The 26,408-nt window shown below is 35.6% G+C and overlaps 2 protein-coding genes across 2 annotated transcripts; one reads left to right on the plus strand and one right to left on the minus strand.

Moving 5' to 3' along the window:
- The first annotated feature begins 1,370 nt into the window (after positions 1-1,370).
- Positions 1,371-3,562, plus strand: LOC130433281 (tumor necrosis factor receptor superfamily member 1A-like). Its single transcript, XM_056763072.1, has 5 exons — positions 1,371-1,465; positions 2,438-2,528; positions 2,682-2,784; positions 2,945-3,079; positions 3,180-3,562. The coding sequence occupies exons 2-5, from the start codon at positions 2,469-2,471 to the stop codon at positions 3,308-3,310; spliced, it is 429 nt and encodes a 142-aa protein (XP_056619050.1). The 5' UTR covers positions 1,371-1,465; positions 2,438-2,468; the 3' UTR covers positions 3,311-3,562.
- Positions 3,563-8,050: 4,488 nt separating this feature from the next.
- On the minus strand, positions 8,051-24,571 carry si:dkey-17m8.1 (C-Jun-amino-terminal kinase-interacting protein 4). Its single transcript, XM_056762964.1, is given in 29 exon segments — positions 8,051-8,978; positions 9,394-9,486; positions 9,600-9,698; positions 9,804-9,917; positions 10,191-10,362; positions 10,456-10,604; positions 10,682-10,749; positions 10,838-10,918; positions 10,997-11,039; positions 11,564-11,705; positions 11,869-11,916; positions 12,392-12,475; positions 13,402-13,528; positions 15,058-15,198; positions 15,386-15,439; positions 15,682-15,809; positions 16,024-16,066; positions 16,285-16,437; positions 16,558-16,615; positions 18,158-18,304; positions 18,307-18,416; positions 19,949-20,103; positions 20,197-20,269; positions 20,421-20,488; positions 20,570-20,640; positions 20,763-20,883; positions 22,093-22,287; positions 22,600-23,129; positions 24,462-24,571. Coding segments are annotated over 28 exon segments (2,946 nt in total). The 5' UTR covers positions 22,699-23,129; positions 24,462-24,571; the 3' UTR covers positions 8,051-8,868.
- Between the last annotated feature and the right edge of the window lie 1,837 nt (positions 24,572-26,408).

Below are 26,408 nucleotides of genomic sequence, written 5' to 3' on the forward strand. Positions count from 1 at the left end.
AAATAAAATAATATTGCATAGCAACATTAAAAAATAACAAATAAATGAAAACTCACATTTTGTCACATTATTAAGCTAAATTGAATTGCAACCTTAGAAAATTTGGTAGCTGTATAAATGTTGTTTTTGTAATAACTAATTCATAAATAACATAATCTTATAATACACAAAACAGAAGACATTTAAAGGACAGAAGAAAGTTCAATGTCATCTGTTCCGAAGAAATGGTCATATGAACGTCATGAGGATGAATAAATAAAAACAACATTTCTATTGTGAAACGAACTTTTCCTTTAATGCAAAATCATATAGTTCATTAATACATCGATTTGAATAAAAACATAAGCAGAGACAATTCACCATGACTCGTTTCATTAAATCAGATTTTTTTCAGGCAGAGTAGGCTACTTTTCTGTCGACTCTGATTCATAGTACGAAAGAAAAAAGACTTAGAACAACGTGAGGGTGATTAATGACAAAACGATTTTAGTTTAAGACCCAGCTAAATTACCTGCAGGAAAAACAGCTTGTAGAGACAATTAAGTTTTAAGAATATTAAATTATGCACACATGAGACATTGTAACAATTTAGCATTCATTTTAAATTTGATCATTTTGTTGGTATTTATTTAAACACGAGGTTCACGTCTTCATTATAGGCTTATAATAGTCGGCACATAGGTCAACGGATAAAGGTTGTAACTTCTGGTGAATCATGTTTACTGGCATTTTTCCAATACCGAAACTGTGGACTAATGTTAAAGGAATTCAAGCAAGAATCCGAGCAGTTCCTCATAGGGAATATCCATGAGACCTACGTCATTGTTAGTTTGATTACATTTCTGCGAAATATAAGATATGCGTATGGCTGTCATGCACGTGCTTTAATAAAAATGATCGCAGAACTAAATGAAATTAAACTAAACTAAAAAAAGATGATAGACACATCTGAAATACATATAATATAATATAAAATGCATAGAAAAAATAATTGATTTTTTGATTTTGAAAATGAATCTTTATAGCATTATAGTATTACCTGACTTTTTACTTTCCTTTACGGTGAGATTAGCCTAATAAAAGTTGTATAGGAATATGCCTTAAAATCCATGACTGTTAGGAAAGGACAATAAAGTCTACTCAGCAGACGACTTTGTGGTCAATGAAAGTGTATGACCTCGAAATGGATAGCATATGACAAGTATAAGTTACATGCTGAGGCTACCCTTTCATGAAAACGTCATTTAAGACAAAACCAGTTTTAAATATTTAGTCTTCGGGGGTTTCCTCTTCTTTTCTTCATTATGATGACTAAGCATCTTGCGAAATTTACAAGTACAATAAAATCCTGTCCTCAGTGTCACAACTTGGTAGTGCCTAATCTTCACATTTCACGTTTGTTGGATGGAAATTGCAGGAGCTTCACATCGACTCACTGGAAATAAATTGATGCTTGTGGACAGAGGTAAAGTAACTGCACTTTTAATATAATTTGTGGTACTATAAATTGTTCTGAAAAGCCTTTGCCAAATCCTGAGAATGAATATTTGATTTAATGATAAGAATGTTAGCTTGTTTTATAGTATAAAATTAATGTGACATGAGGAGTTTAGTTCCAAAATTAGATAACTCGTTTTTTTTTTCTTGTCTAAAATCACCTTTTTATGCTATACTGTTTTTATTGTGTTTTATTGTGTTAATTAGCTGCATTTTTAGTTATTATGGCTTAGATCTAAACAAACCAACTGCAGTTTGATTGATATTATTTTTATTGCACAATAAAAACATGATTTTTGAAAAATAAAGAAAACGGAGTTATTTTATTTTGGAACCACATTCTTCATATGTAAATAAATGAAATTAAAATGTTTACTAGATATTCAATTATTGCCATGATATCTGTCATTGCATGGTAGGTGGCCAATTACGTTTGCATTATGCACAACAGATACACAATTGTTAGGGTACAGAGAACCGATACACTTTGGACCGGTACATAATTGGGTCGATACCAGAGTATCGATAAGACTCATGTTAAATGGCGAATTAGAAAATGTCACGTCCATAACGTTGGAATTGACCATTTGTAAACTGGAGTTCTAAAGCTCAGCTACAATAAAGAAACTTAAAATGTTTAACATATTTTCACATCATGTGTTTTTCAATTAAATTATAGACCGGAGTATGGTTAACAGTATTGATTAGTACCGGTATCGATAAGCAGTATCGATAAAATCTTAACGATACCCATCCCTAAATATTTCATATTACATCCATTAAATTAGATATATCATATTTTTAGACTGACAACTTATTTCAGATCATCTTCTTCTTTCTCAGCTTCCTTTAGTTACCCTTAAAAAGCAACATAAAATAGCAAAGTAGATAATTATCAGTAAATAGCCTTACACAGCATTGTACTTTTCTCCTTTTCCAGAAGGTTTGACTGCACACAATACATAACTTCCATGATGAACAGACAAGGAAATCATATGAAGAAACTTCAAACATGCATTTTTTTACTATTGGTGAGTCATCACTGAGTAACCAATGAACTTCAACAGATAGATTATATTTTAAAAATGTCTTTATTAGTTGAGTAATTATTACATTCAAATGTGAAGTAAGAATGTTTCATTCATTGCAATGTTGATCTTTCCAATTTTAATCTTTTCCCACAGGTCATAGAATTTGCAGTTGGACATAGTGTCAAAAACAAAGGGGATTGTGCTAAAAATGAATTCTGGTGTGGAGATGGGTTCTGCTGTGACAAATGTGAACCAGGTAAGGTTTTCATGTAAGTGTCTGAATAAATTCGGCATCAGAGTGATCTATCAAAGAGCCTCAGATTAAGCTTAATACTTTTTCTGACGAGACTCTTAGAGCGCAAAACTAAAATGCTTCTGTTAGACTGATCGATCTCACTATTTTCTTCTGTCCTTAGGGTATAAGTTAGTAAAGAAATGCTCCAGTGGAGTGAAGTCTATATGTGAGAAATGTACAGAAGGGACCTACCAAGACAAGATGAACTATTTCCCAAACTGCTTCAGATGCCAAAAATGCATCAAGCTTAGTAGACGTAAGACAGTTTTTTTTTATAACCCTGACATTTACCGTTCTGTATTTCGCTGTATTGATTTGTGCTTATCTTTCTATCTTACTTGAAATCTCTCTGACAGCTCATGCAGTGGAGATTTCAGCATGTACGGCCCAAAATAACACAGTTTGTGGATGTCAGCATGGGTACCGCAAGAGATTTCTTAACAGCTTTACATGGGATTGTGTCCTCTCTAAGAAGATGAAACACTAACGTGCATTTATATTTAAGCACACTTTTATCCAAAGTGAGAATGACAGTATTAACCAATACAGTATTTGCCAAAGTGATGTTTTTGTTTATTAAAAATGCATTAAAATGTTTATATGCATGTTGCACAGTTGTTCAGTGTAAACTAAGTTTTTAAAGAGGCTTGGAGAAAACAATACACATTATGTGATTTAATACCTAGCAGAAATTGTAGAAAATATTTTTGTCTACTCAAATAAAACCCACATTCTCTTATATGCTGCAGTTAGACTTTTTTGGCAAATCATTTTGGCCATTAATTAATACAATAATATATTTCAACAATGTTTGTGTTTTGTAGCTACAAATAAAGTATACCTCATATTTTAAATCTATTGTACAAATATGTTTTGTAAAAGACAACATAGACCGATTTCAAATGTACAATACATAAAATCTACGTTTTATATTGTGTCCTTGTGTAAAGCTGTTTTGCAATAGTGTTGACTCTGAAAAGTACTATACAAATAAACGTGATTTTAAATATATTTATTTTAAAGGTAGGCCTATTTGTTTAATTGTGTACAACAAAATATTTCCAGAATGGTTTTTTAACATCTGTTAAATTAAAAAAATGACTCAATAAAAAGAAAGAGAATATTATATGTGTCTGCTTTTTCCTGCAATACCAATGAACATTATGATAAAGAATCCTACAGAACTATTTAAAATGTATTGATTGAATGAAATTGTTGCTGCTACAATAAATAGTAAACATGTCTCTACTGAGTATTATTCAGATATTCTGTTAAATAAGGTATTACCCAGAGATCATGTCTTCATGTGTTTGGATGTAAATTGCAAGGACACCATGCTAGAGCTTTTTGTGATATGATGGTAATTGAACCGTTGTATGAGGCTAGTAGACCATATTTTAAATGCTAAGAAATATAATAATAAACCAGCATGGAAAAAGTAAATGTCAGCATTACATAATAAAGCTTTCAAGATATAGGTTATAGTTCTACAGGGACCTCTTCAGGACCGGAAAAAGTTGACTAATGCCAAGTATAAAATATTCTTCTCAGTATTTCTTGTACTGGATTAATGCTACATTGGCTGTTGCCTGAGTTTATGTTGTCAGTTACCTCGCTGCCTGTTATTTAGGATAAGGCATGCAAGGTATGGATATAGGCCAATTGCATTGGCAAGTGTAATGTTCTGAAACAATACTATTCTGTCGATTTAATTATTAAGTGATAAATCTTGATATCACCAATAATCAATTTGGTTTTAAGCCACAGCTGACATATTTATGCCCTGAAAAAAGCTGTAGAACTGTATAAAATACAAAAGTCTTCGGTTATAAGGTTTTATTGACGCCTCAAAGGCATTTATATAGAGTTAATCATGAAAAGTTGATTATTAAATTAAAACAAAGGCGGGTCCTAATAGTTGGTTAAGAATTTTGAAGTATTGGTGTGCCAACCAAACTTTGCAGATAAAAAAGGTTGCAATAGTATGTCAGCTGCTTTTGGGAATTGGAGTGAGGGAGGGGTTACTTTCGCCAGCTCTTTATATGAACTCGTCATATCTCTTCAAAAAAGAAATACATTTTTGTTATTAATTACTCTTAGTGATTTGATTAAATGTTCTACTTCACATAAGATAAAAGTAGCTATTTTCTTAACAAACCTTTGTTTGTGAACAAAGAATTTTGCCAAAAGGATAAGAAAGTTAACAGTATATTCAAAAGATTTGTTCTGGTTTTCAAAAAGCAAATCATATCCTTATTGTGTAACTTACAGTCAATATCAACTTTAGAAAAACAATAGAAACTCAACATCATAAGAAAAGTGATAAAACACATGAAAAAAATAAATGACAAAATATCTTCACTTTCTTTTTTTGCACAAATCAGCTAAAATTTCGACACAATAGCATATTATGCAAATTGTTTAAATTTACTTCTTCCACTTTATTGGATATACAGTATTTGAATATAGCTAGCCGTACCACTCAGGTAGGACTACACCTTAAGAATGACGTAGCGTTAAGAAGGTTTCGGGAAACCCAACCCATCTCATTATACATTAAAGGAATGTCCCTGTAAGCTTCAGGTTACTTATAATGACTGTTTTAGGATTTTGCTGAAAACGCCATGGTGGAGCAGTGAAAGTGAACTGTTTGAAAGGAAAGGGTTCAGTCCTTTCGAGCTGTAATGAGAAATATGATGTATACATGTCGGTTAGATGATTCTCAGAATGTCATTATAATGTAGATGTCAAACCCTGGGTTATGTGGTATGATACCAATCAAATATGAGAAAACATTGGTATAACAGGCTTTTTTAATTGTTTGTATTGTTTATGTGTGTATTATGTATTGCTTATGGACTTGTCTTAAAGTTGAATTGAAATCATCAATCGCCTACTTCATTGAAGATAAAAAAGTCTGGAAACCCTTTTTCAGCAACACAAAGGGGGCCAGAGCTGTATAATATTCTGGAGATGACATATGTATCTGATCTCATTACACTTTATTTGTTTTACTCTTTTTGGCCAAACTACTGCTGACACACAATCCACAAGAGTTCATTTCCAGTATAACAAGAAAGGAAACCTTTAGCTGAGCCACAACATAGAAATGTGGTGGTTTCGACCTTAAGTTATAGTGGTTTATTTTGTCATGAAAAGCTGGCTGAAGACAGTGTAAAATCCCGTTATGTCTCACGACTTGGTGTTGGTTTGAAGAGGATCCGACGCGGTCATAACTGGAGTATAAACAGTGCTGGAAATGACTCGCGCAAGTCCGCGATGGGGAAGTTCCATGACAAAATGAAATTGAGAAGATTTCCACCTTTTAATATTGTGGGATTTCTGCAATTATGATTTAAAAACGTTCCTTTTAAGGGTCCCCACAGAAACATAGCAGGCTTAAACTTGAAAAAAAAACCTGTTATCTTATCAAATAAAAAGTATATAAATAAATGAGGTATTGGATTTTGAATTTAACATAACAGGGTTAAACTTGACAAAAACTCTTATCTCATAAAAAAGTATATAAATAAATGCGGTATTGAGTTTTGAATTTAACATAGCAGGCTTAAACTTGAAAAAAAACTCTTATCTTATAAAATAAAACGGACATAAATAAATGCGGTATTGAATTTTGAATTTAACATAACAGGGTTAAACTTGACAAAAACTCTTATCTTATAAAAAAGTATATAAATAAATGCGGTATTGAGTTTTGAATTTAACATAGCAGGCTTAAACTTGAAAAAAAAACTCTTATCTTATAAAATAAAAAGGATATAAATAAATGCGTTATTGAATTTTGAATTTAACATAGTAGGCTTAAACTTGACAAAAACTCTTGTCTTATGAAATAAAAAGTATATAAATAAATACGGTTTTGAATTTTGAATTTAACAAAGCAGGCTTAAACTTGAAAAAAAACTCTTATCTTATAAAATAAAAAGTATATAAATAAATGCGGTATTGAATTTTGAATCTGTTATATTGTTTTTAACTCATGATGTTATCCACTTCTTCATCTTTATTCAACTCTTTATGTTGGATTTAAATATGTTCTGCCATGCTTTAAAACTGAACACAGAATAAAAACGTTTTAAAACGTCATGGCTGTGTTACTAAAAGCATCATAAGCAGATCTTAAAATCGCTTTTTAAAACCCAAAAAAGTGCAAACTCGTCCGTTATCTGAAAAGTCAGCAGAGAAAAGGAATGTCATGTGACATCACCTGCGTGACGTAAGTGTGGAACTCAGGTGGACGCCGGAGAAACCGCAGACGAAACGTGTTATTAAATGCCAGGGTCTTAAAAGTATATAATTTCTGTGACAAAGGTAGGAAGACAATATTTTATAGTATTTTCTCTTTTATACAGCATTGCTTAATTACAGGTTCCATTAACAGTTACTTTTGCAAGGATTTCCCTCAACTAAAACACCTAATCTATAATAGGCCTAAGGTTACCGTGCCTCACTGTGTTTATCACATTCACTTTAAGAGGGTTTTGAGTAGTGTTAACAACAAAATTACATGTGTGGTTGATGACTGATTAATTCCAACTTTTTGTTTGACATTTTCTCTTTCTTACCCATTAGCTATTCTCTTCAAAGGGAACGATTCACAATGTCCAGCACTGAACCTGTCGGATTGACCCACTGTAAGTTTGTCCTGGTGTTTGCAGTCCTCATGGATCTCCTTGGTGTTTCCATCCTGTTGATTGGAGTCTTTGTCCCACTTGAGATCCATGGTCGTGACTTTGGTGACCTGTTGGTGTATTCTGGGGCTCTGCTGGTTCTGCTGTCTATGGGGGGCTGGATCATGTGGTACAGCGGAAACATTGAGGGTTTGATATCTGAGATGGAACCGACAGACAAACACAATGCAGTGGAGCGGCTTGCCCGGACCCTCAGCCGACGTATACGGAGGCACCACCTCCGCTATAACACACCCTGAAAGCTGGTCATTCATGCCTGAAGGTTGACAGATGGTTACACATCTGTTGATTTGTTTGACTGTTTGTGTTAAAGTGAATTATTTGCACTACAATAACTAAATGTATGCAATTGCAGTTATAGGCCAGTACCTGTATTATACATTGTTGTATGGGCTGGGGAAGCTTTTGCACATTGTGTTTAGGATCGATGGGAGCTTGTGTGTGTGTATGTAAAACATCTGTTTTTATCTCTTGAGAGATTTACTGATAAATATTTCATTGTTTAAAATAAGACATGTCTCTTTGGTGCTTTATTTTAACAATACTGAAACACTTGACCCAAAACTCATCACATAGTATAATATAGAGAAATAACAGAGAATCAATATATATATATGTATATATATATATATATATATATTATCAAATGTACACATGTCATATTTCAATAGCAAACGCATTAGATTTTCCAGTTCGGATGGTTTTGTCCGGTCTCATATAAATTGGTAAAGCCACATGTTCCCTCCCTCACAAAATACTGCATTATAGCCAAATCCGCTTAACCGAACCCTCAATTATAACTTAGGAAACAACAAACAATCAAATCGAAAATAGAATATTACCATAACATTGTAATACATTGTTCTCAAACAAAACAATAAACGGGAGAGATCTGTATCCCAAAATGCAAGTAGTGTGTCAGTCTTTGTCAGTTTCCTGTCATGACAACAGGCTGCCACAAGAGATTCCAAGACTGGATGTTTGTATTTGTCATGAAAATACTTCCGGTCTAAATACGTCACTCTCCATATAATATAAATAAAGCTTTCTCCTGTTCCAGTATTTAGGATGACTGTGCAACAAAACAAAGTAAAACACCGGCCAGACTTGATTTGGAAACACAATAAGGCAAGCAGGAGTAAAGCCATTCAACAGGTCATAAAACAGGACACAGTCCTACACCAAAAGTTCACTGCAAAACAAGTAAAATTACGTTGATTGTTTCTGTGTCCCTGAATACATTTATAAGCACCAATAAGACAAGAACACTAATCCATTGTATGTAGTGTTCATTCACATCCTCACAATGGTAAAAGAAAGAGTTTTTGTGTTTTTAAAGGACGGAGCTTGGAACGGAGGGGATGGGGCTCTGCCAAATAATCATGTGGCTTCGCTCGGATCTCTGTGGGACACACTCGCTGGGACCATCACTACCATCATCTCCTAAAAAGGAAAAACATTAAATTATTTTACAGTACAAGAATTTAAATCAAATGTCACTTTTAAAGAAACCTTCTCAAATTGATGAATATTTGAAGAGTTTGGTTCCTAAAGAGATAACTGTGTTTTTAATTTTTGTTCCAGAATCATGTTTTTTTATTGTGCATTTCAATTAATATAAGTCCGTACTGCAGTTGGTTTGTTTTGATTTAAGCCATAATAACTAAAAAAATACAGCTTACTAATAAAATAAAACATAATAAAAACATGATAACATAATAAAAAACAAAATTTTTGAGTTATCTAATTTTGGAACCAAACTCTTCATTTATAGCATCAATACATTAACTATGTAAAGTCACTTATTGAGTCCTAAAGAATAAGTTTTACTTTCCAGGCACAACTAGTAAACTCTCACCAATACGGAAATTAATGTATCCTTCCCCTCCACTGAGAATGAGCTGAGAGGTAGTAACAGCGCCATCTGCTGAATTTGAAGAATTGCTGCAACCTGCATTAATAAAGGATACCAAGACAAAAAGAGAAAAAAGCAGAGTGATGTAAATAATTACTGATAATACTATTGTTAAATACACTAACTAAAGTAAATCATGTGTTTCGAACCTGGTGCAGAAATAATGAATTTAACTGCTTGACGGTGGCCGTGAAAACACAGCTGAGCCAAAGCCAGAGAGCAGTACGGTATAGAGCAGGACTCTGAACCTGCAAAAACAGAACAATGTAAATTTTAAAAAGCACAGTAAAAGTATCACAACTGAAAGCGAATAAAAAAATGAAAATACTCTATTATTTATTTTTTCTACTCACTTAGTGATAGGGGGATTGAGAAAATAGCACCACTTCCTGTGCCCACCCACAGCCGTCCACTGACCACAGATAAAGCTGTGATCTGAAGAGTAGAGAGAGACAGGTACGCAGACCCTGATAAAAGAAATAACAACCAAGTGAAATAACGCAAGATGAAATATAATATTGATATTCTGTCGAACCGATTCACATGTTTTATTTATTAAAGCAATAACCCCCAAGAAGCAGTGGGTTACGTGCCCCTTAGCTGTTATAAAACGCACTCTAACCCATTGCTTCGCGGGCTTATTGCTTTTTATAAAACGGTTATATAACGGTTACATAAAATAAAGTAAATAAAATGATATTTAGCTATAAAATATGGTCAGCCATTACAGTCCATCTTACCTAAAGCTTTAGTCACCATGAACGATAAATCAACTTCCTGTAATGGCCGACCGGTCGTCCAATCAAAAAGCCTAAGGATGGGATCCAACCGGCAGGAAGCCCAAACTCCACTTCCTGCTGCGCAAAGGAAACGCACCTGCTGCTCACTTCGCTCTGAAACCGTGAAAGATTTCTAAGAGAAACACAGAATGGAAAACGACACATCTCAGGGGTTGGAAGTAATGTTTTCAACGTAAACACAAGATAATCCACATCTGAGACTAACCTCTATTTTCCGTTGTTTCACATTGATCATGTTAACTTTATTCCAGTATCCCACCCAAAGGCACCCCTCTTTAGCCAGGCAACAGCGTACGGGCTGCAACGGAGGTGTACCCAGCGAAAGCACTTCTTGAGAATGGAGATTCCAGATACCTAAAAAACATATTTAAAATCATACATCTGAGTTATAGTTAACACACTTAAACAGATGAAACCCTATACACACAAACCTGAGTTGTGAGTGAAGAATACAAGAGTCCCATTGGCAAACCCTGCAACCACCTCACCCTGAGAATACCTGTACACAGAAGATATTCAACAAACTTCTGTCCACAGGTGTGGATTTATCAACGTATTGGAGATGTTGAGAACAAAAGAAAGTTTACGTCAAGGAGTGCACCCCCTCGGAAAGACAGACAGACTGCAAACAGAGGCGACGTGAGATGGACGCTGAATGGATCAGCACACTGCAAGAGAGGAGCACATTTGTTTAAAACTCTAAATATGAGCAAATGTAAACAAATGTAAATATGTCATGCCCTCACCTTCCATCTTGTGTTCCAATCCACACGGTTCCGGCAGTATCACCTGAGAAGCAATAAAATAATTGAAACACCACCAGACAACTCTGAGACAAAGCATGAATGTATACAACCTTAAAGGGACGGTTCTCCCCAAAATGAAAATTTTGTCATTATTCTCTCACCCTCCTGTCATTTCAAACCTGTGTGACTTTCTTTCTTCCGCAGAAAACAAAAGAAGATATTTTAAAGAACGTTGATAACCAAACAGCTGCGGGACCCATTCACTTCTATTGTATGAACACAAAACAAATGCAAGTCAACGGGTGTCTATACAAAAACATTTTCTAAATATCTTCTTTTGTGTTCTGCAAAAGAAAGAAAGTCATTCAGGTTTAAAATGTCAAGAGGGTGAGTAAAAGATGACAGAATTTTCATTTTTGGGTGCACTATCACTTTAACAGTAGCTGAAATGACTAGGATGTAAATGGTTGTTATGAAAGGTACAAAAATGTATCAAAGCATCATGAAGAAACAACTTAACTACACATATTCATTTTCAATCTACCAAGCAGACATGCTCAGACTGACCTATAGAGGGCACAGCACAGATGCATAAGGCAGGGGAGTTGGGTGGAAGGCTGAACTGATCCAGAATGGTATTGGAGCGTGCTGGGTCGATCACTGTGACATCACTTCTAGACGCAGGTCCAGTGATGGCCCACACAGAGCACTGAGGATGGGAGGCGGGGAGTGAAATGAGACGACAAACTCATGGCATAGAATTTAGATGGAAATGACAATTCAATAAAAAGATGATGCAACTTTACGAAGGATCTGCTCTGCAGGTTAAGAGTCAGGGGTTAAAAACTTACTGCCATTGACACATAGCCTACCGTCTGATCTCCTGACATGTCTGGAGGGACTGCGATGGCACATGTGAGCTGTAAAAGAGATTAATTGTTTATATAGACCATAAATGCTGTCCTGAGATTTCGAAATCCTTGACCCGTGTTCCCAACAAGCTAAAGGCACATAGCAGAAGAATGATTCACTTCCGTTTTACCTTAAATCTTTATTTACATCAACTTTATTCATTTGTTGGCCTATAATTGTTATAGTACAAACAACACTATTTATACAGACTTAAAAATAACAAAGTTTATTTCTAAATGTGATCCACGGATGCCACAGCACAGTTTAAAAATGACACATAAGCGTGTGGTTTAGAGTAACTGAACTGACAAATTCAATTCCAATTTTATGATATTTGTTTTCCATGTGGCCAGACAAAAATATAAGGAGTTCATGGGAGTTTTAACTCGTCACTACTGCACACATACACTACAGTACACACAGAGTTGAACTAAAAATGAAACAGATTTTGATGACCAATGGTTGATTTCCAGGGTGTCCCACCTTGGCTGTAGCATCTCTCTGATCCAGCAGTCTCAGGTGGATGAGGACGGGCACATCTTTAGGTTCGGGAGAAGGGTCACAGTCCTGCTCCACACACACACATTTGTTATACATTGTGGGGACTATCCATAGACAAAGACATTTGTACTGTGGCGAAATAGCATATTATCTTTTCAAATAAGTATAATTAAGATTGTTTAACAGTGTAGGTGGTATGTGTAGTGTTGTTAAGCTAGACTAATGCAGTGCGAATAAGTGCACGTTGATAGATCTGGATAGAAACATACAGTTGTTTCTTGTTTTATTCTATTTTATTATTCTGTTTAATTTATCACATTATTCCCTTTATTATTATTTCCATTGTATATTTACCAACCCTTATTAAGTTAATGCATTTATCATATATTCATTCATCATATGTATGCATTTATTTATTTTATTATTCCCTTTTATTCTTATTATTTGTTACATTTCGTCCTTATTGTTTAACCTTCGTTGGGAGTTGTATTGTCTCTTATGCTGATATGAATCTCCAATGGTCTCCATCTCAAGGTTCATAACAACGTCACGAGACAATGTTTTGACACTGCAATCTTGCATGGTTAACAACACCTATTGAATCTGTTTCTATCCATACAAAGTTTGACAGAGCTAGACTGAGCATTAAAGCACAACTAAGATTATTCAATAAAAAATAAAAAAACAGTTTATTCAACATCACTTCGTCTCCTGCCTGCTGCTCTTGCTGCTGTTCGGTTGGGTTAAAGTATTGAATAAGTTCCTGACAGAGAGAGATCTAGTGAAACTGGACAAAAATTTAGATCTATAAGATCTGCAAGCCATATCTCATAGTTGGATTTAACGATGTACAAAATACACATCATGGAAAGTGTGCAGATTGTTGTAAAAAAAGAACTATGAGACGAATCGCTGTCTCTGACACACATCTGGCTCACAGGTTACCCATCTAATGTATAAAGTATATACAGTTAAGGGGGTGAGATGTTTACCTTTATGTTTGTAACAGCGAGAGGTATGCTCCAGCCGTGGAGCTGTTTTTTACCCAGAGTTCCCCACACGTGAGAACGGATCTCCCTATACAGCTCTCTCTTGCGTAATCTGGGAGATGGAGTGCTCCTTAGAGACAAAGAAATATGAATCATTTGAATAACTTAATAGCAGAATTACATACAAAATAAAAAACAATCCATTTTTTTCTTTTCTTTTATATTTCAAATGAACATAGCCCCTGTGATCCTGTGTAATAGGTCTTACTGTTGTCCCTGTTATCTTAGGAAATTTAATATTTCATTCCATTGTTACACATATGACACACAAATTGATCAACCACCTAAAAGGGAAAATGCCAGTTCGTTACAACTTCTTTTTGATTGTCTTAAAGATATTAAAGATTGGATGGCCTCTAATTTTTTACATTTGAATGAGAGTAGGACAGAAATAATGATATTTGGCACGGATCTTACTAACAAGTGCTTAGACACTGATCTGGGACCTTTGCGTCCATATGTGAAGTGTACAGCCAAAAATCTGGGTATAACGTTAGACAGGGATTTTAAACTAGACAAACAGGTAAACTTTGTAGTAAAGTCAAGTTTTTATCACGTAATGCTCTTATTTAAGGGTAAGTCTTCTTTATCATTTAATGTTTTTGAAAGGCTAATTTATGTCTTTATTTAATCTCGTCTAGATGACTGTAATGCCCTCTATGTTCGTGTCGTTTAGGCATCGCTCTCACGTTTGCAGTTTGAGCCGCGGCTCGACTTTTAACACACACGTAAACGGGAACATATTTCCACCATATTGGCTTCCCTTCACAGGCTTCCGGTCCATTTTAGAATCGATTTTAAGATTTTAGTAATTCCTTTTAAATCCTTAAATGCCTTAGCCCCATCCTATCTATCCGATTCAATTAAAACTCATGTTCCATCCAGGTCTCTAAGGTCTTTGATGTTGTTGGCAGTCCCCAGAGTAAGACTGAAGACATTACCGGTATCAGTGCGGATGTCTTAAAACACACTTTTATTAGTTGGCTTTTAACTCGGTCTGAGAGATTTGGTTGTTCTTTATTATCTGTCTATGATGTTCTTTGCTATCTGTGATCTGATGTTAATTTTATGACTTTTTGTACAGCACTTTGGTCAAGTGCTCTGATTATTTTTTAAATGGGCTTAAAAATATATTAAACTTAAAACTTGTTTTCTAACTGATATAATGCATTGGTATTCTTTACATATCCCTGCTATGCAACTTACTAAAATCTTATCCTTTTCACTTGTTCACGATTATTATTAGTGATACTACCAATATATACGGAGTTATATTGAATTATGTTTATATTACAAATTAAAGGTCCAGTGTATGCAATTTAGCGGCATCTATCTGTGACGTTGCGAATTGCAACCAACACCTCACTCCATGTTTTGCCGCAGGAGAAAAAAAAGCATATTTACGAAACAAGCTCTTTAGAACAGTTTGTCCGTTTAGGGCTACTGTAGAAACAACATGATGAATTTCAAGTAAGGGGACCTGTGGTGTATGTAGATTGAAATAGCTCAGTTTAAGGTAATAAAAATATAACACTTCATTATGCAAGGCCTTTATACACCTCATAAAACTAAATTAATTTCTGTCGATAGATTACTCACTCTGTTTGGGCCTGTCTCATGGAGTGTTGCTGTGGAGAATCCCCTGGTGTTTGTTGTGAACCTGTTGTGGGGGAGGCGGTTAACGCTAAAGCTGTGGCTGGAACTAATGGACCCTTAGTCAGCCCCAGAAAACGATTAAACCTGCACGAAAAAAAAAAGAGTCAGAGCAGGAAATACATATATAAAGTGAATCTTACACTGTGTCTACACCGGATGCGACAGGCGTCACGCCTGACAAACCCATTAAGAACAAGCAGGTTGTCATGTGGCGCCGCTCCTGTCGTGTCTTGTGTGGACACATTGTAAGGGACTTGTTATAATCCCTCACCTGCTCCAGACACTTCCCTTTCCTTCAACAGGGATGCGTTCTTCTTTATTTACTCTAACAGACGACAAAAACACAGATGAGCATATAAACTACAAAGTCCAATCGTAATAGGGCCTCTTTTCTCAAGCTATGCCGTTCATGTCTTTAGAATGAAAGGTGCTGAATGAACTATATAACCTGAACTATAAGCAATTAGCACTAATGATTAGGTTAAGGTAAACCGATTCCCAGTGAATTGTTCTGAATTACAGGTTAGACAAAGAGACAAGAAATTGCATTCTGGGAGATTAACGGACTTCAAAGCCTGAGAGCGCCGCACAGCTTCCTGTAATTCGAAGAGACGCTCTTTGTACTGATTCTTCTCCATGACAACTCGAGCCATTTCGGAACGTGAAAAGCGACGGAGGGAGGTGGGCAGAGACGCCTACAGAGAACAGAAGAAATCAAGGATTACTATGAGAATTAATGTATATATGACAGATTATTACACAGAAAGAGCTATTATGACCATTTGCAAGCCAAGGAAGGTACAGTTTTCAATAGAAAGTGGGGAACGCATTTCTGAAATATTGCTGAAAACATTGCAACTGAAATCTATCACAAAAACAGTGTAAAAAAGAAATGAGAGAGAGTCTTACATCAGGGTCCTCAGTTTGGACTGTGTCCAGCTCCTTTCGTAGTCTGAAACATAACAATTCTGCTATTAACTTCCTTTTGTAAGCAAATGTACTGCATATTATGCAAATTAATTATAAAGATTATTTGTGCATTTAGATCTAAAATCTAAAAAATGTATTACTAAAATGGTTAAATTGTAGTATTATTGGTATTTGGTTTATTGAATGTACATATAGGTCAGCTGGCACAAACGAAAATCTGTCAGAGGGCGTTCGAGTTACCGTTTCGTTTCCTCCTCCATCTCTTTGGTTTTTCCTTCCAGTCGGGTGATGGTTTCACAACAGGAAGCAAGTTCCAAATTCAGGGCAGACCTCTCATTGGTCAGCTCTTCAACTCGGGAAATCAGGGCCTTACGAGCAGCATCCACCATTTCACTAACACAAAACAAAAATGGCATAGGGTCAGAGACAGAAAGAAATAAAGCTGCCATGCTCATAAAGTCTCGATCATGGCTTATATGTGTAACAGCCTTAAAAAAAGATTTCAGGTCTTACTGGGTGCGTTTAAGTTCCTCATAATGGGAAAGAATCTGCTCAAACTGGTCTGTGTTATCTGCAAACAGTAGAAAAACAAGCTTTAAAGAACACAAATACATAACACTCTTACAAAGTCAAACAGCTCATTTATTGCACAACCCTGAATATGTGTCATAATGAGACTGCTTAAAAAATGCTTAAAATGTTCTTTCAGCTGGTTATTATTGCAAAATAAAGCCAGACGTGGCAATAAGGACATGACACTATTTTTCATGTTAATCCACTGTCGCTCGTCGCATGGCCAATTGAATATTATGTCCCAAAGCGTCACGTCCGTTTAGGACACAGTAGAGGTGGGCGGAATGGCCAAAACCTTTTTCAAGGAATGAGTTATTTTATTTCACGGTAACAATATATTTCATGAAACCCATTGTAATCTCCCATTGTAATTCTATATTCACAACTCATTTATCTTAGATTGACTTAGCTAATTTATTTATTACAGTTCATTTAAATGCTCACCATAGTTAAAATGTAGGAAAGTTATGAAAATGTACTAAAGATATCAGATTAAGTTATTATAATCAGATGTATTATATTTATTTAAATTTATCTTCTGGCTATATCACATGTATACAGTAGGAAGACAGAAAACATGTATAACAATGAACTATGAATAGGCACAAACAATGAGAGTACAGTGTATGACTAGTGTTATAAACTCGTGTTCATTGGGTGTGTACTGTAGGTCTTTACCGCTCTACACTCTTTATTAGATGAGCAATTTTAGTGTGTTGCGACTCTTTGTCTTTAGGTTTGTTTATTCTCTGGCTTGTTTTTGCACTGGGAGTCTCTGGAGACTCCTCAAGCGTCTCCCAGAGGAGGTAGAAGCGCATCACATCAAATAGCTCACACAGTGAGCATCATCTCGCATTTCAACGCAAGTTTCACCTTGATGATGTATAATGTTACCTAAACAATCTATAACACTTTTATGTTAAATCATAGTTGTTTAAGGGTTTCTTGTTTGTCATGAGTCATAAGACTGTCCACTGATCTTCAAAACAATAACCCAGGTCCTCCACAATCTTTGCTTTTTTAGCATTTCTAGATATTTGACTCATGTCCAGCAGTAGCTGTATGCGGTTAAGATTCCTCTTTTTACATTGAGAACAATCAAGAGACTCATACACAACTATTACACTAGATAGAAACATTTAGTGCTGCCCACAAAGTCAACACCATTCATTTAAAGTCACGTGGGTGTAAACCTCTGAAAATGGTTTTGGTGTAAACTGTTATTGTTTCATTTATACATCTTATTTTTTCATTGACTAATGTCCTTCAGAAGATTTAAAAATACATAAATGTCAGGATATTAAATATAATATTTTTTACACCAAAACCACTTTCAGAGGTTTACACCCACCTGACTTTAAATGAATCGTGTGCGCTACATGAAATACAGATGTGGGGAGATCATTTCTAAATCACACAAAGTCCAAAGATAATACTAATCCCGTGCGAAAAAGGCTCAGGTTACATTAAAACTCACATTAATTTCTTAATCTTAAATGTTCATTTTCACACACACGCAGACACTATGCACACAACATACCTCTGACACTGGCCCCCTGGTCCACACTTTCCACATATTCCCGGCTGAGTTCAGATAACTCCGAATATAAAGAGTCAGTATTCCTCAAGTTCCAGTCTAAGCTACTCGTGTCATCATCTGCTAATTCCTCCTCTTCTGTTTTTTCATCTTCACCTTCTGGTCATCGTTCCCCTCCTTTTCCTTCACCTGGACCTGACTGATCTCATCAAACAAACTTGAACTGGATTCAGAACTACCTGTCTTGGAACAAACAGGGGAGCTGGAAAAAACAAAGTAACATAAAATGTAAGTTGTTTAAAGTGAAACATATTCCTTATGGCAAGATAAAAATCAACAAAGCACTGGAAAAGTCCAACAAAATAAAAAATGTTATCATAAAAGATAACTACACAGGTCACTCAATAATAAGAAGTGTTAATGTATCTTAATGGGTAGACTTATGGGTTCAACTCTCAGAGAACAAGCCATCGTTTTAATTAGTTTACTATTATTTTAAAATGTGGAATAAAATAAAAATAAGTAAGTGACCATAAACTGACATGTGCATGACATGTAAGATGACATATTGCTATGCAATCACATACAGTAGACTTTCAGATTACATCACTGATGTTAACATTTTTTAATCAACGCAGTATCGAGATGCAATTGATTGTGATGTGTTCTAATGGGGAGACATACAGTAAGTGTAACAGACTGTTAAGTAGTGGTATAGTAATGCCAAGCAAGTTACCCACTTGGACACAAATTCATTTTAAGAGTAGGACAAGCGAAATGGAAATCAGGTGCAATCCTGTGAAAATGCAAAACAGAGTAACATACCATTTCTTACTTAAACAAGCAAACACCCTGTCTACACCAGATGCACACTATGCAACAATAAAAATGCCTTGTTCTTAATGGGTTTGTTGCGTCATGCCGCATTCAGTATGGATACATTTTAAAGGACCAGTTAGTAAAATCTAGCAGCAACATGGCGAATTACATGCAATGGACCAGCGGTGTATGTATGTAGGTTAATAAAAACAACGCTTCAATTTAAGGGCTTTTCAACCTCTGAAGAGATAGGTATATATATTATATTACTTTTTTTTCAAAAGATCTTCCAAAAATTGACATACTGGCCCTTTAACTCATTCGCAGCCAGCCTACGCCAGCGTTTTTGAACATTTTCACCCAACTTTAATGGCTCACAGTAAATTTTCTGTAAAGAATATATGGACAAACAATATGTCAAATGAAAGAACAGAGTCTCAGCCTTTACACAAAAGAAACCGTATTATTGCATCTTCATTTGTTCGTATTTTATCACTCTGTAGATGTGGGTAGGTTTCTTCAAAAATGCATCACTTTGATTAAACAGCTGAGATAATTAACGTTTTTTGTCAAAATTCAGCCCAGATTACACTCAGAACAATCATTAAAAACCGCTAAAACATATACGTTCTAGGTTCTGTACTTTTTTCCAGTGGTGTGTAACAGCACTACCTGCTGTACAACAGTACAAACACTGATTGCCATAATAACTCGTCTTTGGTGGTGAAAGAGTTAAAATTTTAATGGGTTCTTATGGGTCTTCTTGTCTTTTGTTGTGTTGCGTCGGTGTAGACATGGTGTTAGCCACTAAAGCCTGATACCTAACCAGCCAGTAGACATGCGTCTTATGAACTTGGAGCCTGATGTATAAAACAATAACGCATCTTAACAGTTTGTGAGTGTGACAATGAATAACAGTGACTTTGATCTAGATTTAAGATGACCTAGATCATTATTCTTTCTAAATAACCGCACCTTGTTTCAACGAGTCCCTTCAAATAGGCCAGCTCAGGGGTGGAGCTTATGATGTCACTGATGAATATCTGATCTGTGTCATGGTTAGCCTCAGTGTCTGTAACTTTGCTGTTAGAAACCATCATTTCTAAGACCCCGCCATCTTTTGGACCATGCTGTTTTAAAGAAGAGATGGATTTGTGAATTTGCAGATCTTTTATATAACGAATGTACAAATGGAAATATAAAAGAGATTTTTCTGAATTCACCTCTTCAACAATGGTGGTTTCGGTTTGAGCTTCTGTAGAAACATCATCTGTGTATCTGCCATGGGCATGATTCCTGCAAACACATGACACCACTGTTATCTTCACAGACTAAATATGTGAAGAGTCTTGAATAACATATTACAGTCACATTAGAACAGATGATGAATTGTGGCATTTCAGGACAGGACAGGTTACTTCTAAACAACGAAGAGTGCTCGTGTCACCTGAACGCAGGGGCTTCGCTCTCCCATTCTTTTCTCTTGTCTAGCAACTCTCGATGTGACAGTACTAACTGCATGAAAAAGAGGAAAAACTGGATTTTTATTGGGAGACATTTACAGTAACCAAAAGACAAACTAAAACAGCAGCAGACCTTGTTATGTGTGTGTTTCAGTGAGTTGAGTTCTCGAGTCAGATTTGCTTTCTGCTCTTCCAGAGCCACCACTAAAATAAACAGAACACAAACACAAAACGCATAAAAATACAGCATCAACACATGTTTGATCTATAAAATTCATCTTTGAATTAACATGAACTGACACAGAAGGCAGATTGGTGAGACTTACATTGGTCCGCTTGCTCTCTGGCTTTATTCTCCAGGTCTCTCTCACGCTTTTCTCTCTCCTTTTCTCTTGCTCGCATTGCCCTCCTCTCCTGCTCAAACTGATCATCCAATTCCAAATAGCGCTGTTGGGATACAAATACAATAGGTTTCTACCCTACCCTAATAAGAACTGCTTATGAATGCATTTAACACTATAATGTTTGTTTATAAACCTTTTATATTATATCCACATCATTTTAAGTTAAAGTGTATCAATTCTGCTGCAGTACTGTTCCCAAACAAAACTGCAAAAATCCATCACCTATTCACAATACTTTCTCCAAGTGTTGCTTTGTCAAGCAGGTCATTATGTGTGTATATGTTTATATTATATTGCACATTGTTAACACATTTTTGTGAAACAAAGGGCTTTCTTCATATAAAGCTGGGATAAGGGAAAGCATTTTTACAAATATTTTTTTTAGCTTTAATTGTTAGCTTTAAATGATACTTTTTAGGTCTAACCTTTTTTGTAAAAAAAATCAGTTCTTGAGCAAGAAAACTGTCTTCTAGCCTTACCATAATTCACAACCTTAATCTTAAAATGATGTTTTACTAGGCCGTTTAGTAACCTGGGATTTTATGTTTCAAACAGAGATGGCATGAGAGAGGCAAATGTTACACACTGAACTTTTAAAAGGGGTCATATGGTGCAAATACGTGTCGTTCTGTGTCTTTGGTGTGTTTTAAGTTGCCCATGCATGCATTAGACACTTAAAATTGCAAAAATTAAAGTGTCAGAACAAAAGATTTATTCTATCTAAAAGCGAATGCTCACCCAGACCTGCCTGAAACGCCTCGTGTAACCACAACCCCACAAATCGTCAGTTCGTGGTATGATTTGACCAAGACCGCCCAAATGTATACGCAAGAAAAGTGGGCGTACCTGTCAGTACAATTGCTTTGGAACCTGATGTTCAAAATATGGTAAGAGGTGTTTTATTTCTGTCACACGTTTGCAGTATTTGACCAATCACTAGACACTGGTTAACTTGCCAATCATAGCACACCTCGCTTTTCAGAGTGATGAGCTTTGTAAAAAATCTGCAAGTTTTTGTAAAATAATCCACAAGCTTCATAGAGGCGGGGCAAAGAGGAGATACAAACATGCACGGTATGTGAACATGTGAACATGTGAAACACATGGTTTTTAAACCCTTAAATCTTGTATACACATGTCATTTTATCTAAAACAAACGATAATATTTGTTTTCGCCGCATCATACGACCCCTTTAAATGTAAAAAATATGTTTCAAATTTATAAAATGACTATTCACAAAAGTTCTCTCACCTCCTGGCTCTCCCTCCTCAGCGCCTTCTCGCTCTGATATCTCTCCAGCAGTTCCTCCATCTCTCCTTTCTCTTTCTTTGCCTCCTCCTCTCTCTCTCTCAGCTGAGCCCTGGAGCTCGCCAGCCCCTCCAGAACCCACACCAGAATGGGCAGAAGGGACTCCACCACACCAGCACCATGAGACTCCACCACCAACTACAAAATAAAAACACTTCAGGTGTGTTAACATTGATCAGGCTGTTTGAATTCACTCAAAGCTCAAATATTTTTTGACGGTGTGATTCTTGTACTGTGGTGTTGCACATCACAATGCTTTTATCTTAGATGGCAGCTGCACACACAGGAAAAGCAGTTCTTGTGACAAATACTATGCTTCACTTCCCCTCTAAAAGTCAATTTCTGAACTTCAATACACCGGTACAGTATGTTTGTGTAAGTGGCCTTTTTTTTAGGTTTTGATATGTTTGATTGGTTGTTGTATACAAATAGACACTCTTGATGAGTTACCTGTAGTTCTGAGTATAGTTTCCCCGCCTCCTCGCTCACAATATCTGGATCCAGCTCCAGTTCTCCAACTCCACAGAGAGTATTTTCACTGTAATCCATCTTTGCGCACCTCCAGTATTCTGTTTGACTTATATTAATATCACTTTGATCTAAATCAAATCCACCTACCTAGCTTTCTAAAGTTTGCTGCTTGACCTAACACTGTTCTCTTTCCGTTATCAAAGTTTTCACTACCTCAAATTGGTTTCAGTGTGCAGCAAAGCAAAAGTGAAATAACTATGGTACGTTTGCTAGTGGATCTGTTTGTGTCTACTAATAACATCTCTTCGTCATACTGCTCTCATAAATAGCTATCTGAGAAACAATTTGATGTTTTTATGCTTTGCAAAATTTCCAGTTGATTCTTCCTCATCCATGCTTCTTTTTTCGTCTGACTCAAAGCTATAAAAGTGAATAACAGTCATCAGACAAGGGGTTAGCAGGAAGAGAAGCAGGTCTTGTTAATGTCTGGAGGTGTTTTGGTGTCCATTCTGGGCAAAAGAGAAAAGGATGACACATCATGCAGTGGGACATGCAACAGGTCATCAAAACTATTTTAAACAGCACACTGTTTATAACTATAATGCATACATTTCCAATGAAGAGGATCAGAGATGACGTATTTTTGTAGGCTTAGATCTAGATCTTTGCAGGCTGGTTCCCTCGACCGAAAGCCTATGCTTTTTTCCATAGACTTTTGGAAGATCTTAAAAAATAAGCTCCGTGATTGACAAAGGTTTATGATATTTACACGATTTGTCTATCGAGATCATCTTCACAAATGAACACAAAATGTCTTACTTTTTAAGCCAAAATACAATCGGGAGAAGTAAAAAGCTAACACGAGTGTAAACAGACTACACTTAAGGGAATTTAGCTCAATATAAACATCACCACCGCCAAGCCATAACACACGCAGTTTCTGCGTTATACGTCTGGATATGACTTGTCCGCAGAACACAAAAGAAGACATTTTGAAGAAAGTCCTAACCGAACAGCACCGGTGCCCATTCATTTCTATTGAACGCACACAAAAACAGTGCCAGTTAGCAACATTCTTCAAAATATCTTCTTTAGTGGTCTGCGGAAGAAAAGATGTAATAGAAGTTTGAAATTACAAGAGGGTGAGTAAATATTGATGGAATTTTTTATTTTTGGGTAAACTATCACTTTAGGATCAATTTCATAGATTTGTTTAAATATTTGCACCATTTAACTGAATAAAACCAATAAATTTGGGTACATAGGAATGCTGAAGAACAGTGATCACAATGACAGGAAAAACTTTTGAATACATTTCCATGTAATTGTTTACCTACTACAAAATGTGTAATATATAAACAATAGTGAAGCATATATTTAGGTTTAAATCAAGGTAAATAACGGACTCTAATACATATTAACATTTAACTTGTGTATTTGTTTAATCTTCATATTGATAAATGTATTACTACAACCGTGTTGTCATTGTTTGCCAAGACTGTGTAGTGCACTTCGAGATCAAACAAGAAGAAAAAGAAAACAAAAGTCATTCTGTCAATGGGCAGCCCAGTGGAATGTTAAAACAAGAACTGTCATCCATTTGTGATAGTGAATGACAGAACGATAACGTCCCAAAAAGACTTTTATCAAACGCTAAGAAGCACTGGTGCATCAAAGAAAGTAAGAGAGACGCTGTCTAGCGATCACAACGTCAAGTCCTCTCGTGACGTTGGAAAACACCTTGAACGCTTTCTGCCTTCGCCTGCATGACACTTGGCCTTTACACTTGGTATATTTCACCCCGAAACTATTATTCAGCGTAGTTATTTTCATCAACTCACCTTTACACACTATTGCAGCTCGAATAACATGTCTGTGAGTTCATGCAGATGAAATTTCAGTCCTTCGCTTTAGAAACGATATCACCTACTCTAAACCAGGTTAAACAAGAAGGCGTGGCTAGAACTCAAGCAGCTTGAGTGACGCAGGGTTTAGACCTATCGAAGAGAAAAACGCGATATGTGATCCAATCAGAATACAGGGGGATGGGAAATGGGCGGTGCTTCTCGCGGGGAAATAAACTTTCCTGAAACTTGAACATTGACACGTGACGAGAACGCTCAAAGTCGTCATGTGACTTCAGGCGCAAATCATACCTTGTAAAACGCTTCGCATTGCAGTGTCTGGGGGTTGAAGAAAATCAAATCTTCACAGATTTTACGTTTTGTTTTATTATATATAGTAATAATGATCAACACGCTCACAGAGTTCGCCATATGAAGCAGATAAAAGCTTTTGTGTACACTTAACACCGCAGCAATAATATATATGTTTGAGTTTGAGTTTGAGCTTTTCAAGTTTGCATTCCCATGTTGCTTTTACATGTTGGCAGTCTATCTGACCAATGTATTGAAAATATGGTTTTAGTTCATTGACATCTTTGCATGCACATTAAATCTGCTTTATTAACGTTACGTGTACTACAGGAAAACCCTATCATTTTCTTAAAAAAAATGCATCATTTAGTATCTGGGTAATCGTATAAGTTATTTTGTATTCAGTTTCAAGCACCAAGTTCAAACCCCCCCAACAAAAGATTAGCATTATGTCAAAAATAAATGTGTTACTGTAAAAAAGCTAAAAAATCAATGCAAATTTTATTTCACGAAAGCACATGACAAGGAAATTCATATAAATATAGTATGATGTGTGTTGCTTCAGGGAAATTGATCTTAATGAAATCATGTAAAAGGCCTAATTGAATTACACTTTAATGTTACAAAGAAATGCCACATATTCCATTTTGACCATTTCAGCTGTACAAGTGAACAGTGAAGTTTCAGTAGATCACATGGGTTATACAAAATACATTAAGATCCAAAATTGTGACATTGATTAATTCAACAGTAATATAGACTTTTTCTTCAATAAAATATATTCAAATTCAAAGTTTTATGAAATTATAATAATGTGTTTCATAGTGACTGTAATGGAGCACTGTAAAAAAAAGGTGGCAGGTTATATTTTTAAAGAAAAGGTATCACTTAAAGTGTACTGTTTTGATATAGATCTGAGTCTAAGTTAAGGTCTTAAAGATGAACATTATAGTAAGATATGACAGAAATGTACGTAAAATAAAGGAAAATTTACTGCCAGTACTGTATCTGTTTTTTATGGGATTTCTTTTACAGTGTACGCTGCTTGTGTCCTATTGTGCTGGGATAGGCTCCAGCCCTTTCATGACAGAAGCGAGTTCTGAGAATAGATTATGAACAGTCCCATTTTAGGACTGAAAAAGCTCATTTTGTCATTACCAGCCTGAATAATTAACAACTGGGCCATCGGCCCTGCTTTCTGACATCTCAACTCTTACTGTATCTTGCTGTTTTCTACAGTTATCCGGCAGTTAATACATAATAGGCATTCCCTTTGTTTTAGTCAATAATTGTCAAATGAGGATGTCATACGTACGGATTACACATAATTGTATTTGTCTTCAGTGACTTGAAAGAATGTCTGTGAAACCAATCGGAACAAATTTTTACCATCAGCATGCAAAGAAATAAAAAATATAAAAAACAGTTGTTGTTTTCCTTTTATCCACATTTAAATCTCTAAACATGCTATTAAGGGTTATTAGATAGATTAAACTCTAGAAGACCAATTGGAACAAATTCAACATTTCTTCTTTTTTTTTACCACTGATGACTAGATGTGATGAACGTGAAGATTTGCGCCAGGTTCTGTAGGAATATGTCTGATATTTAGTTGACGTGATATAAGAAAAG

Source organism: Triplophysa dalaica, chromosome 12 (genome assembly GCF_015846415.1).
Source record: "Triplophysa dalaica isolate WHDGS20190420 chromosome 12, ASM1584641v1, whole genome shotgun sequence".
NCBI lineage: Eukaryota > Metazoa > Chordata > Actinopteri > Cypriniformes > Nemacheilidae > Triplophysa > Triplophysa dalaica.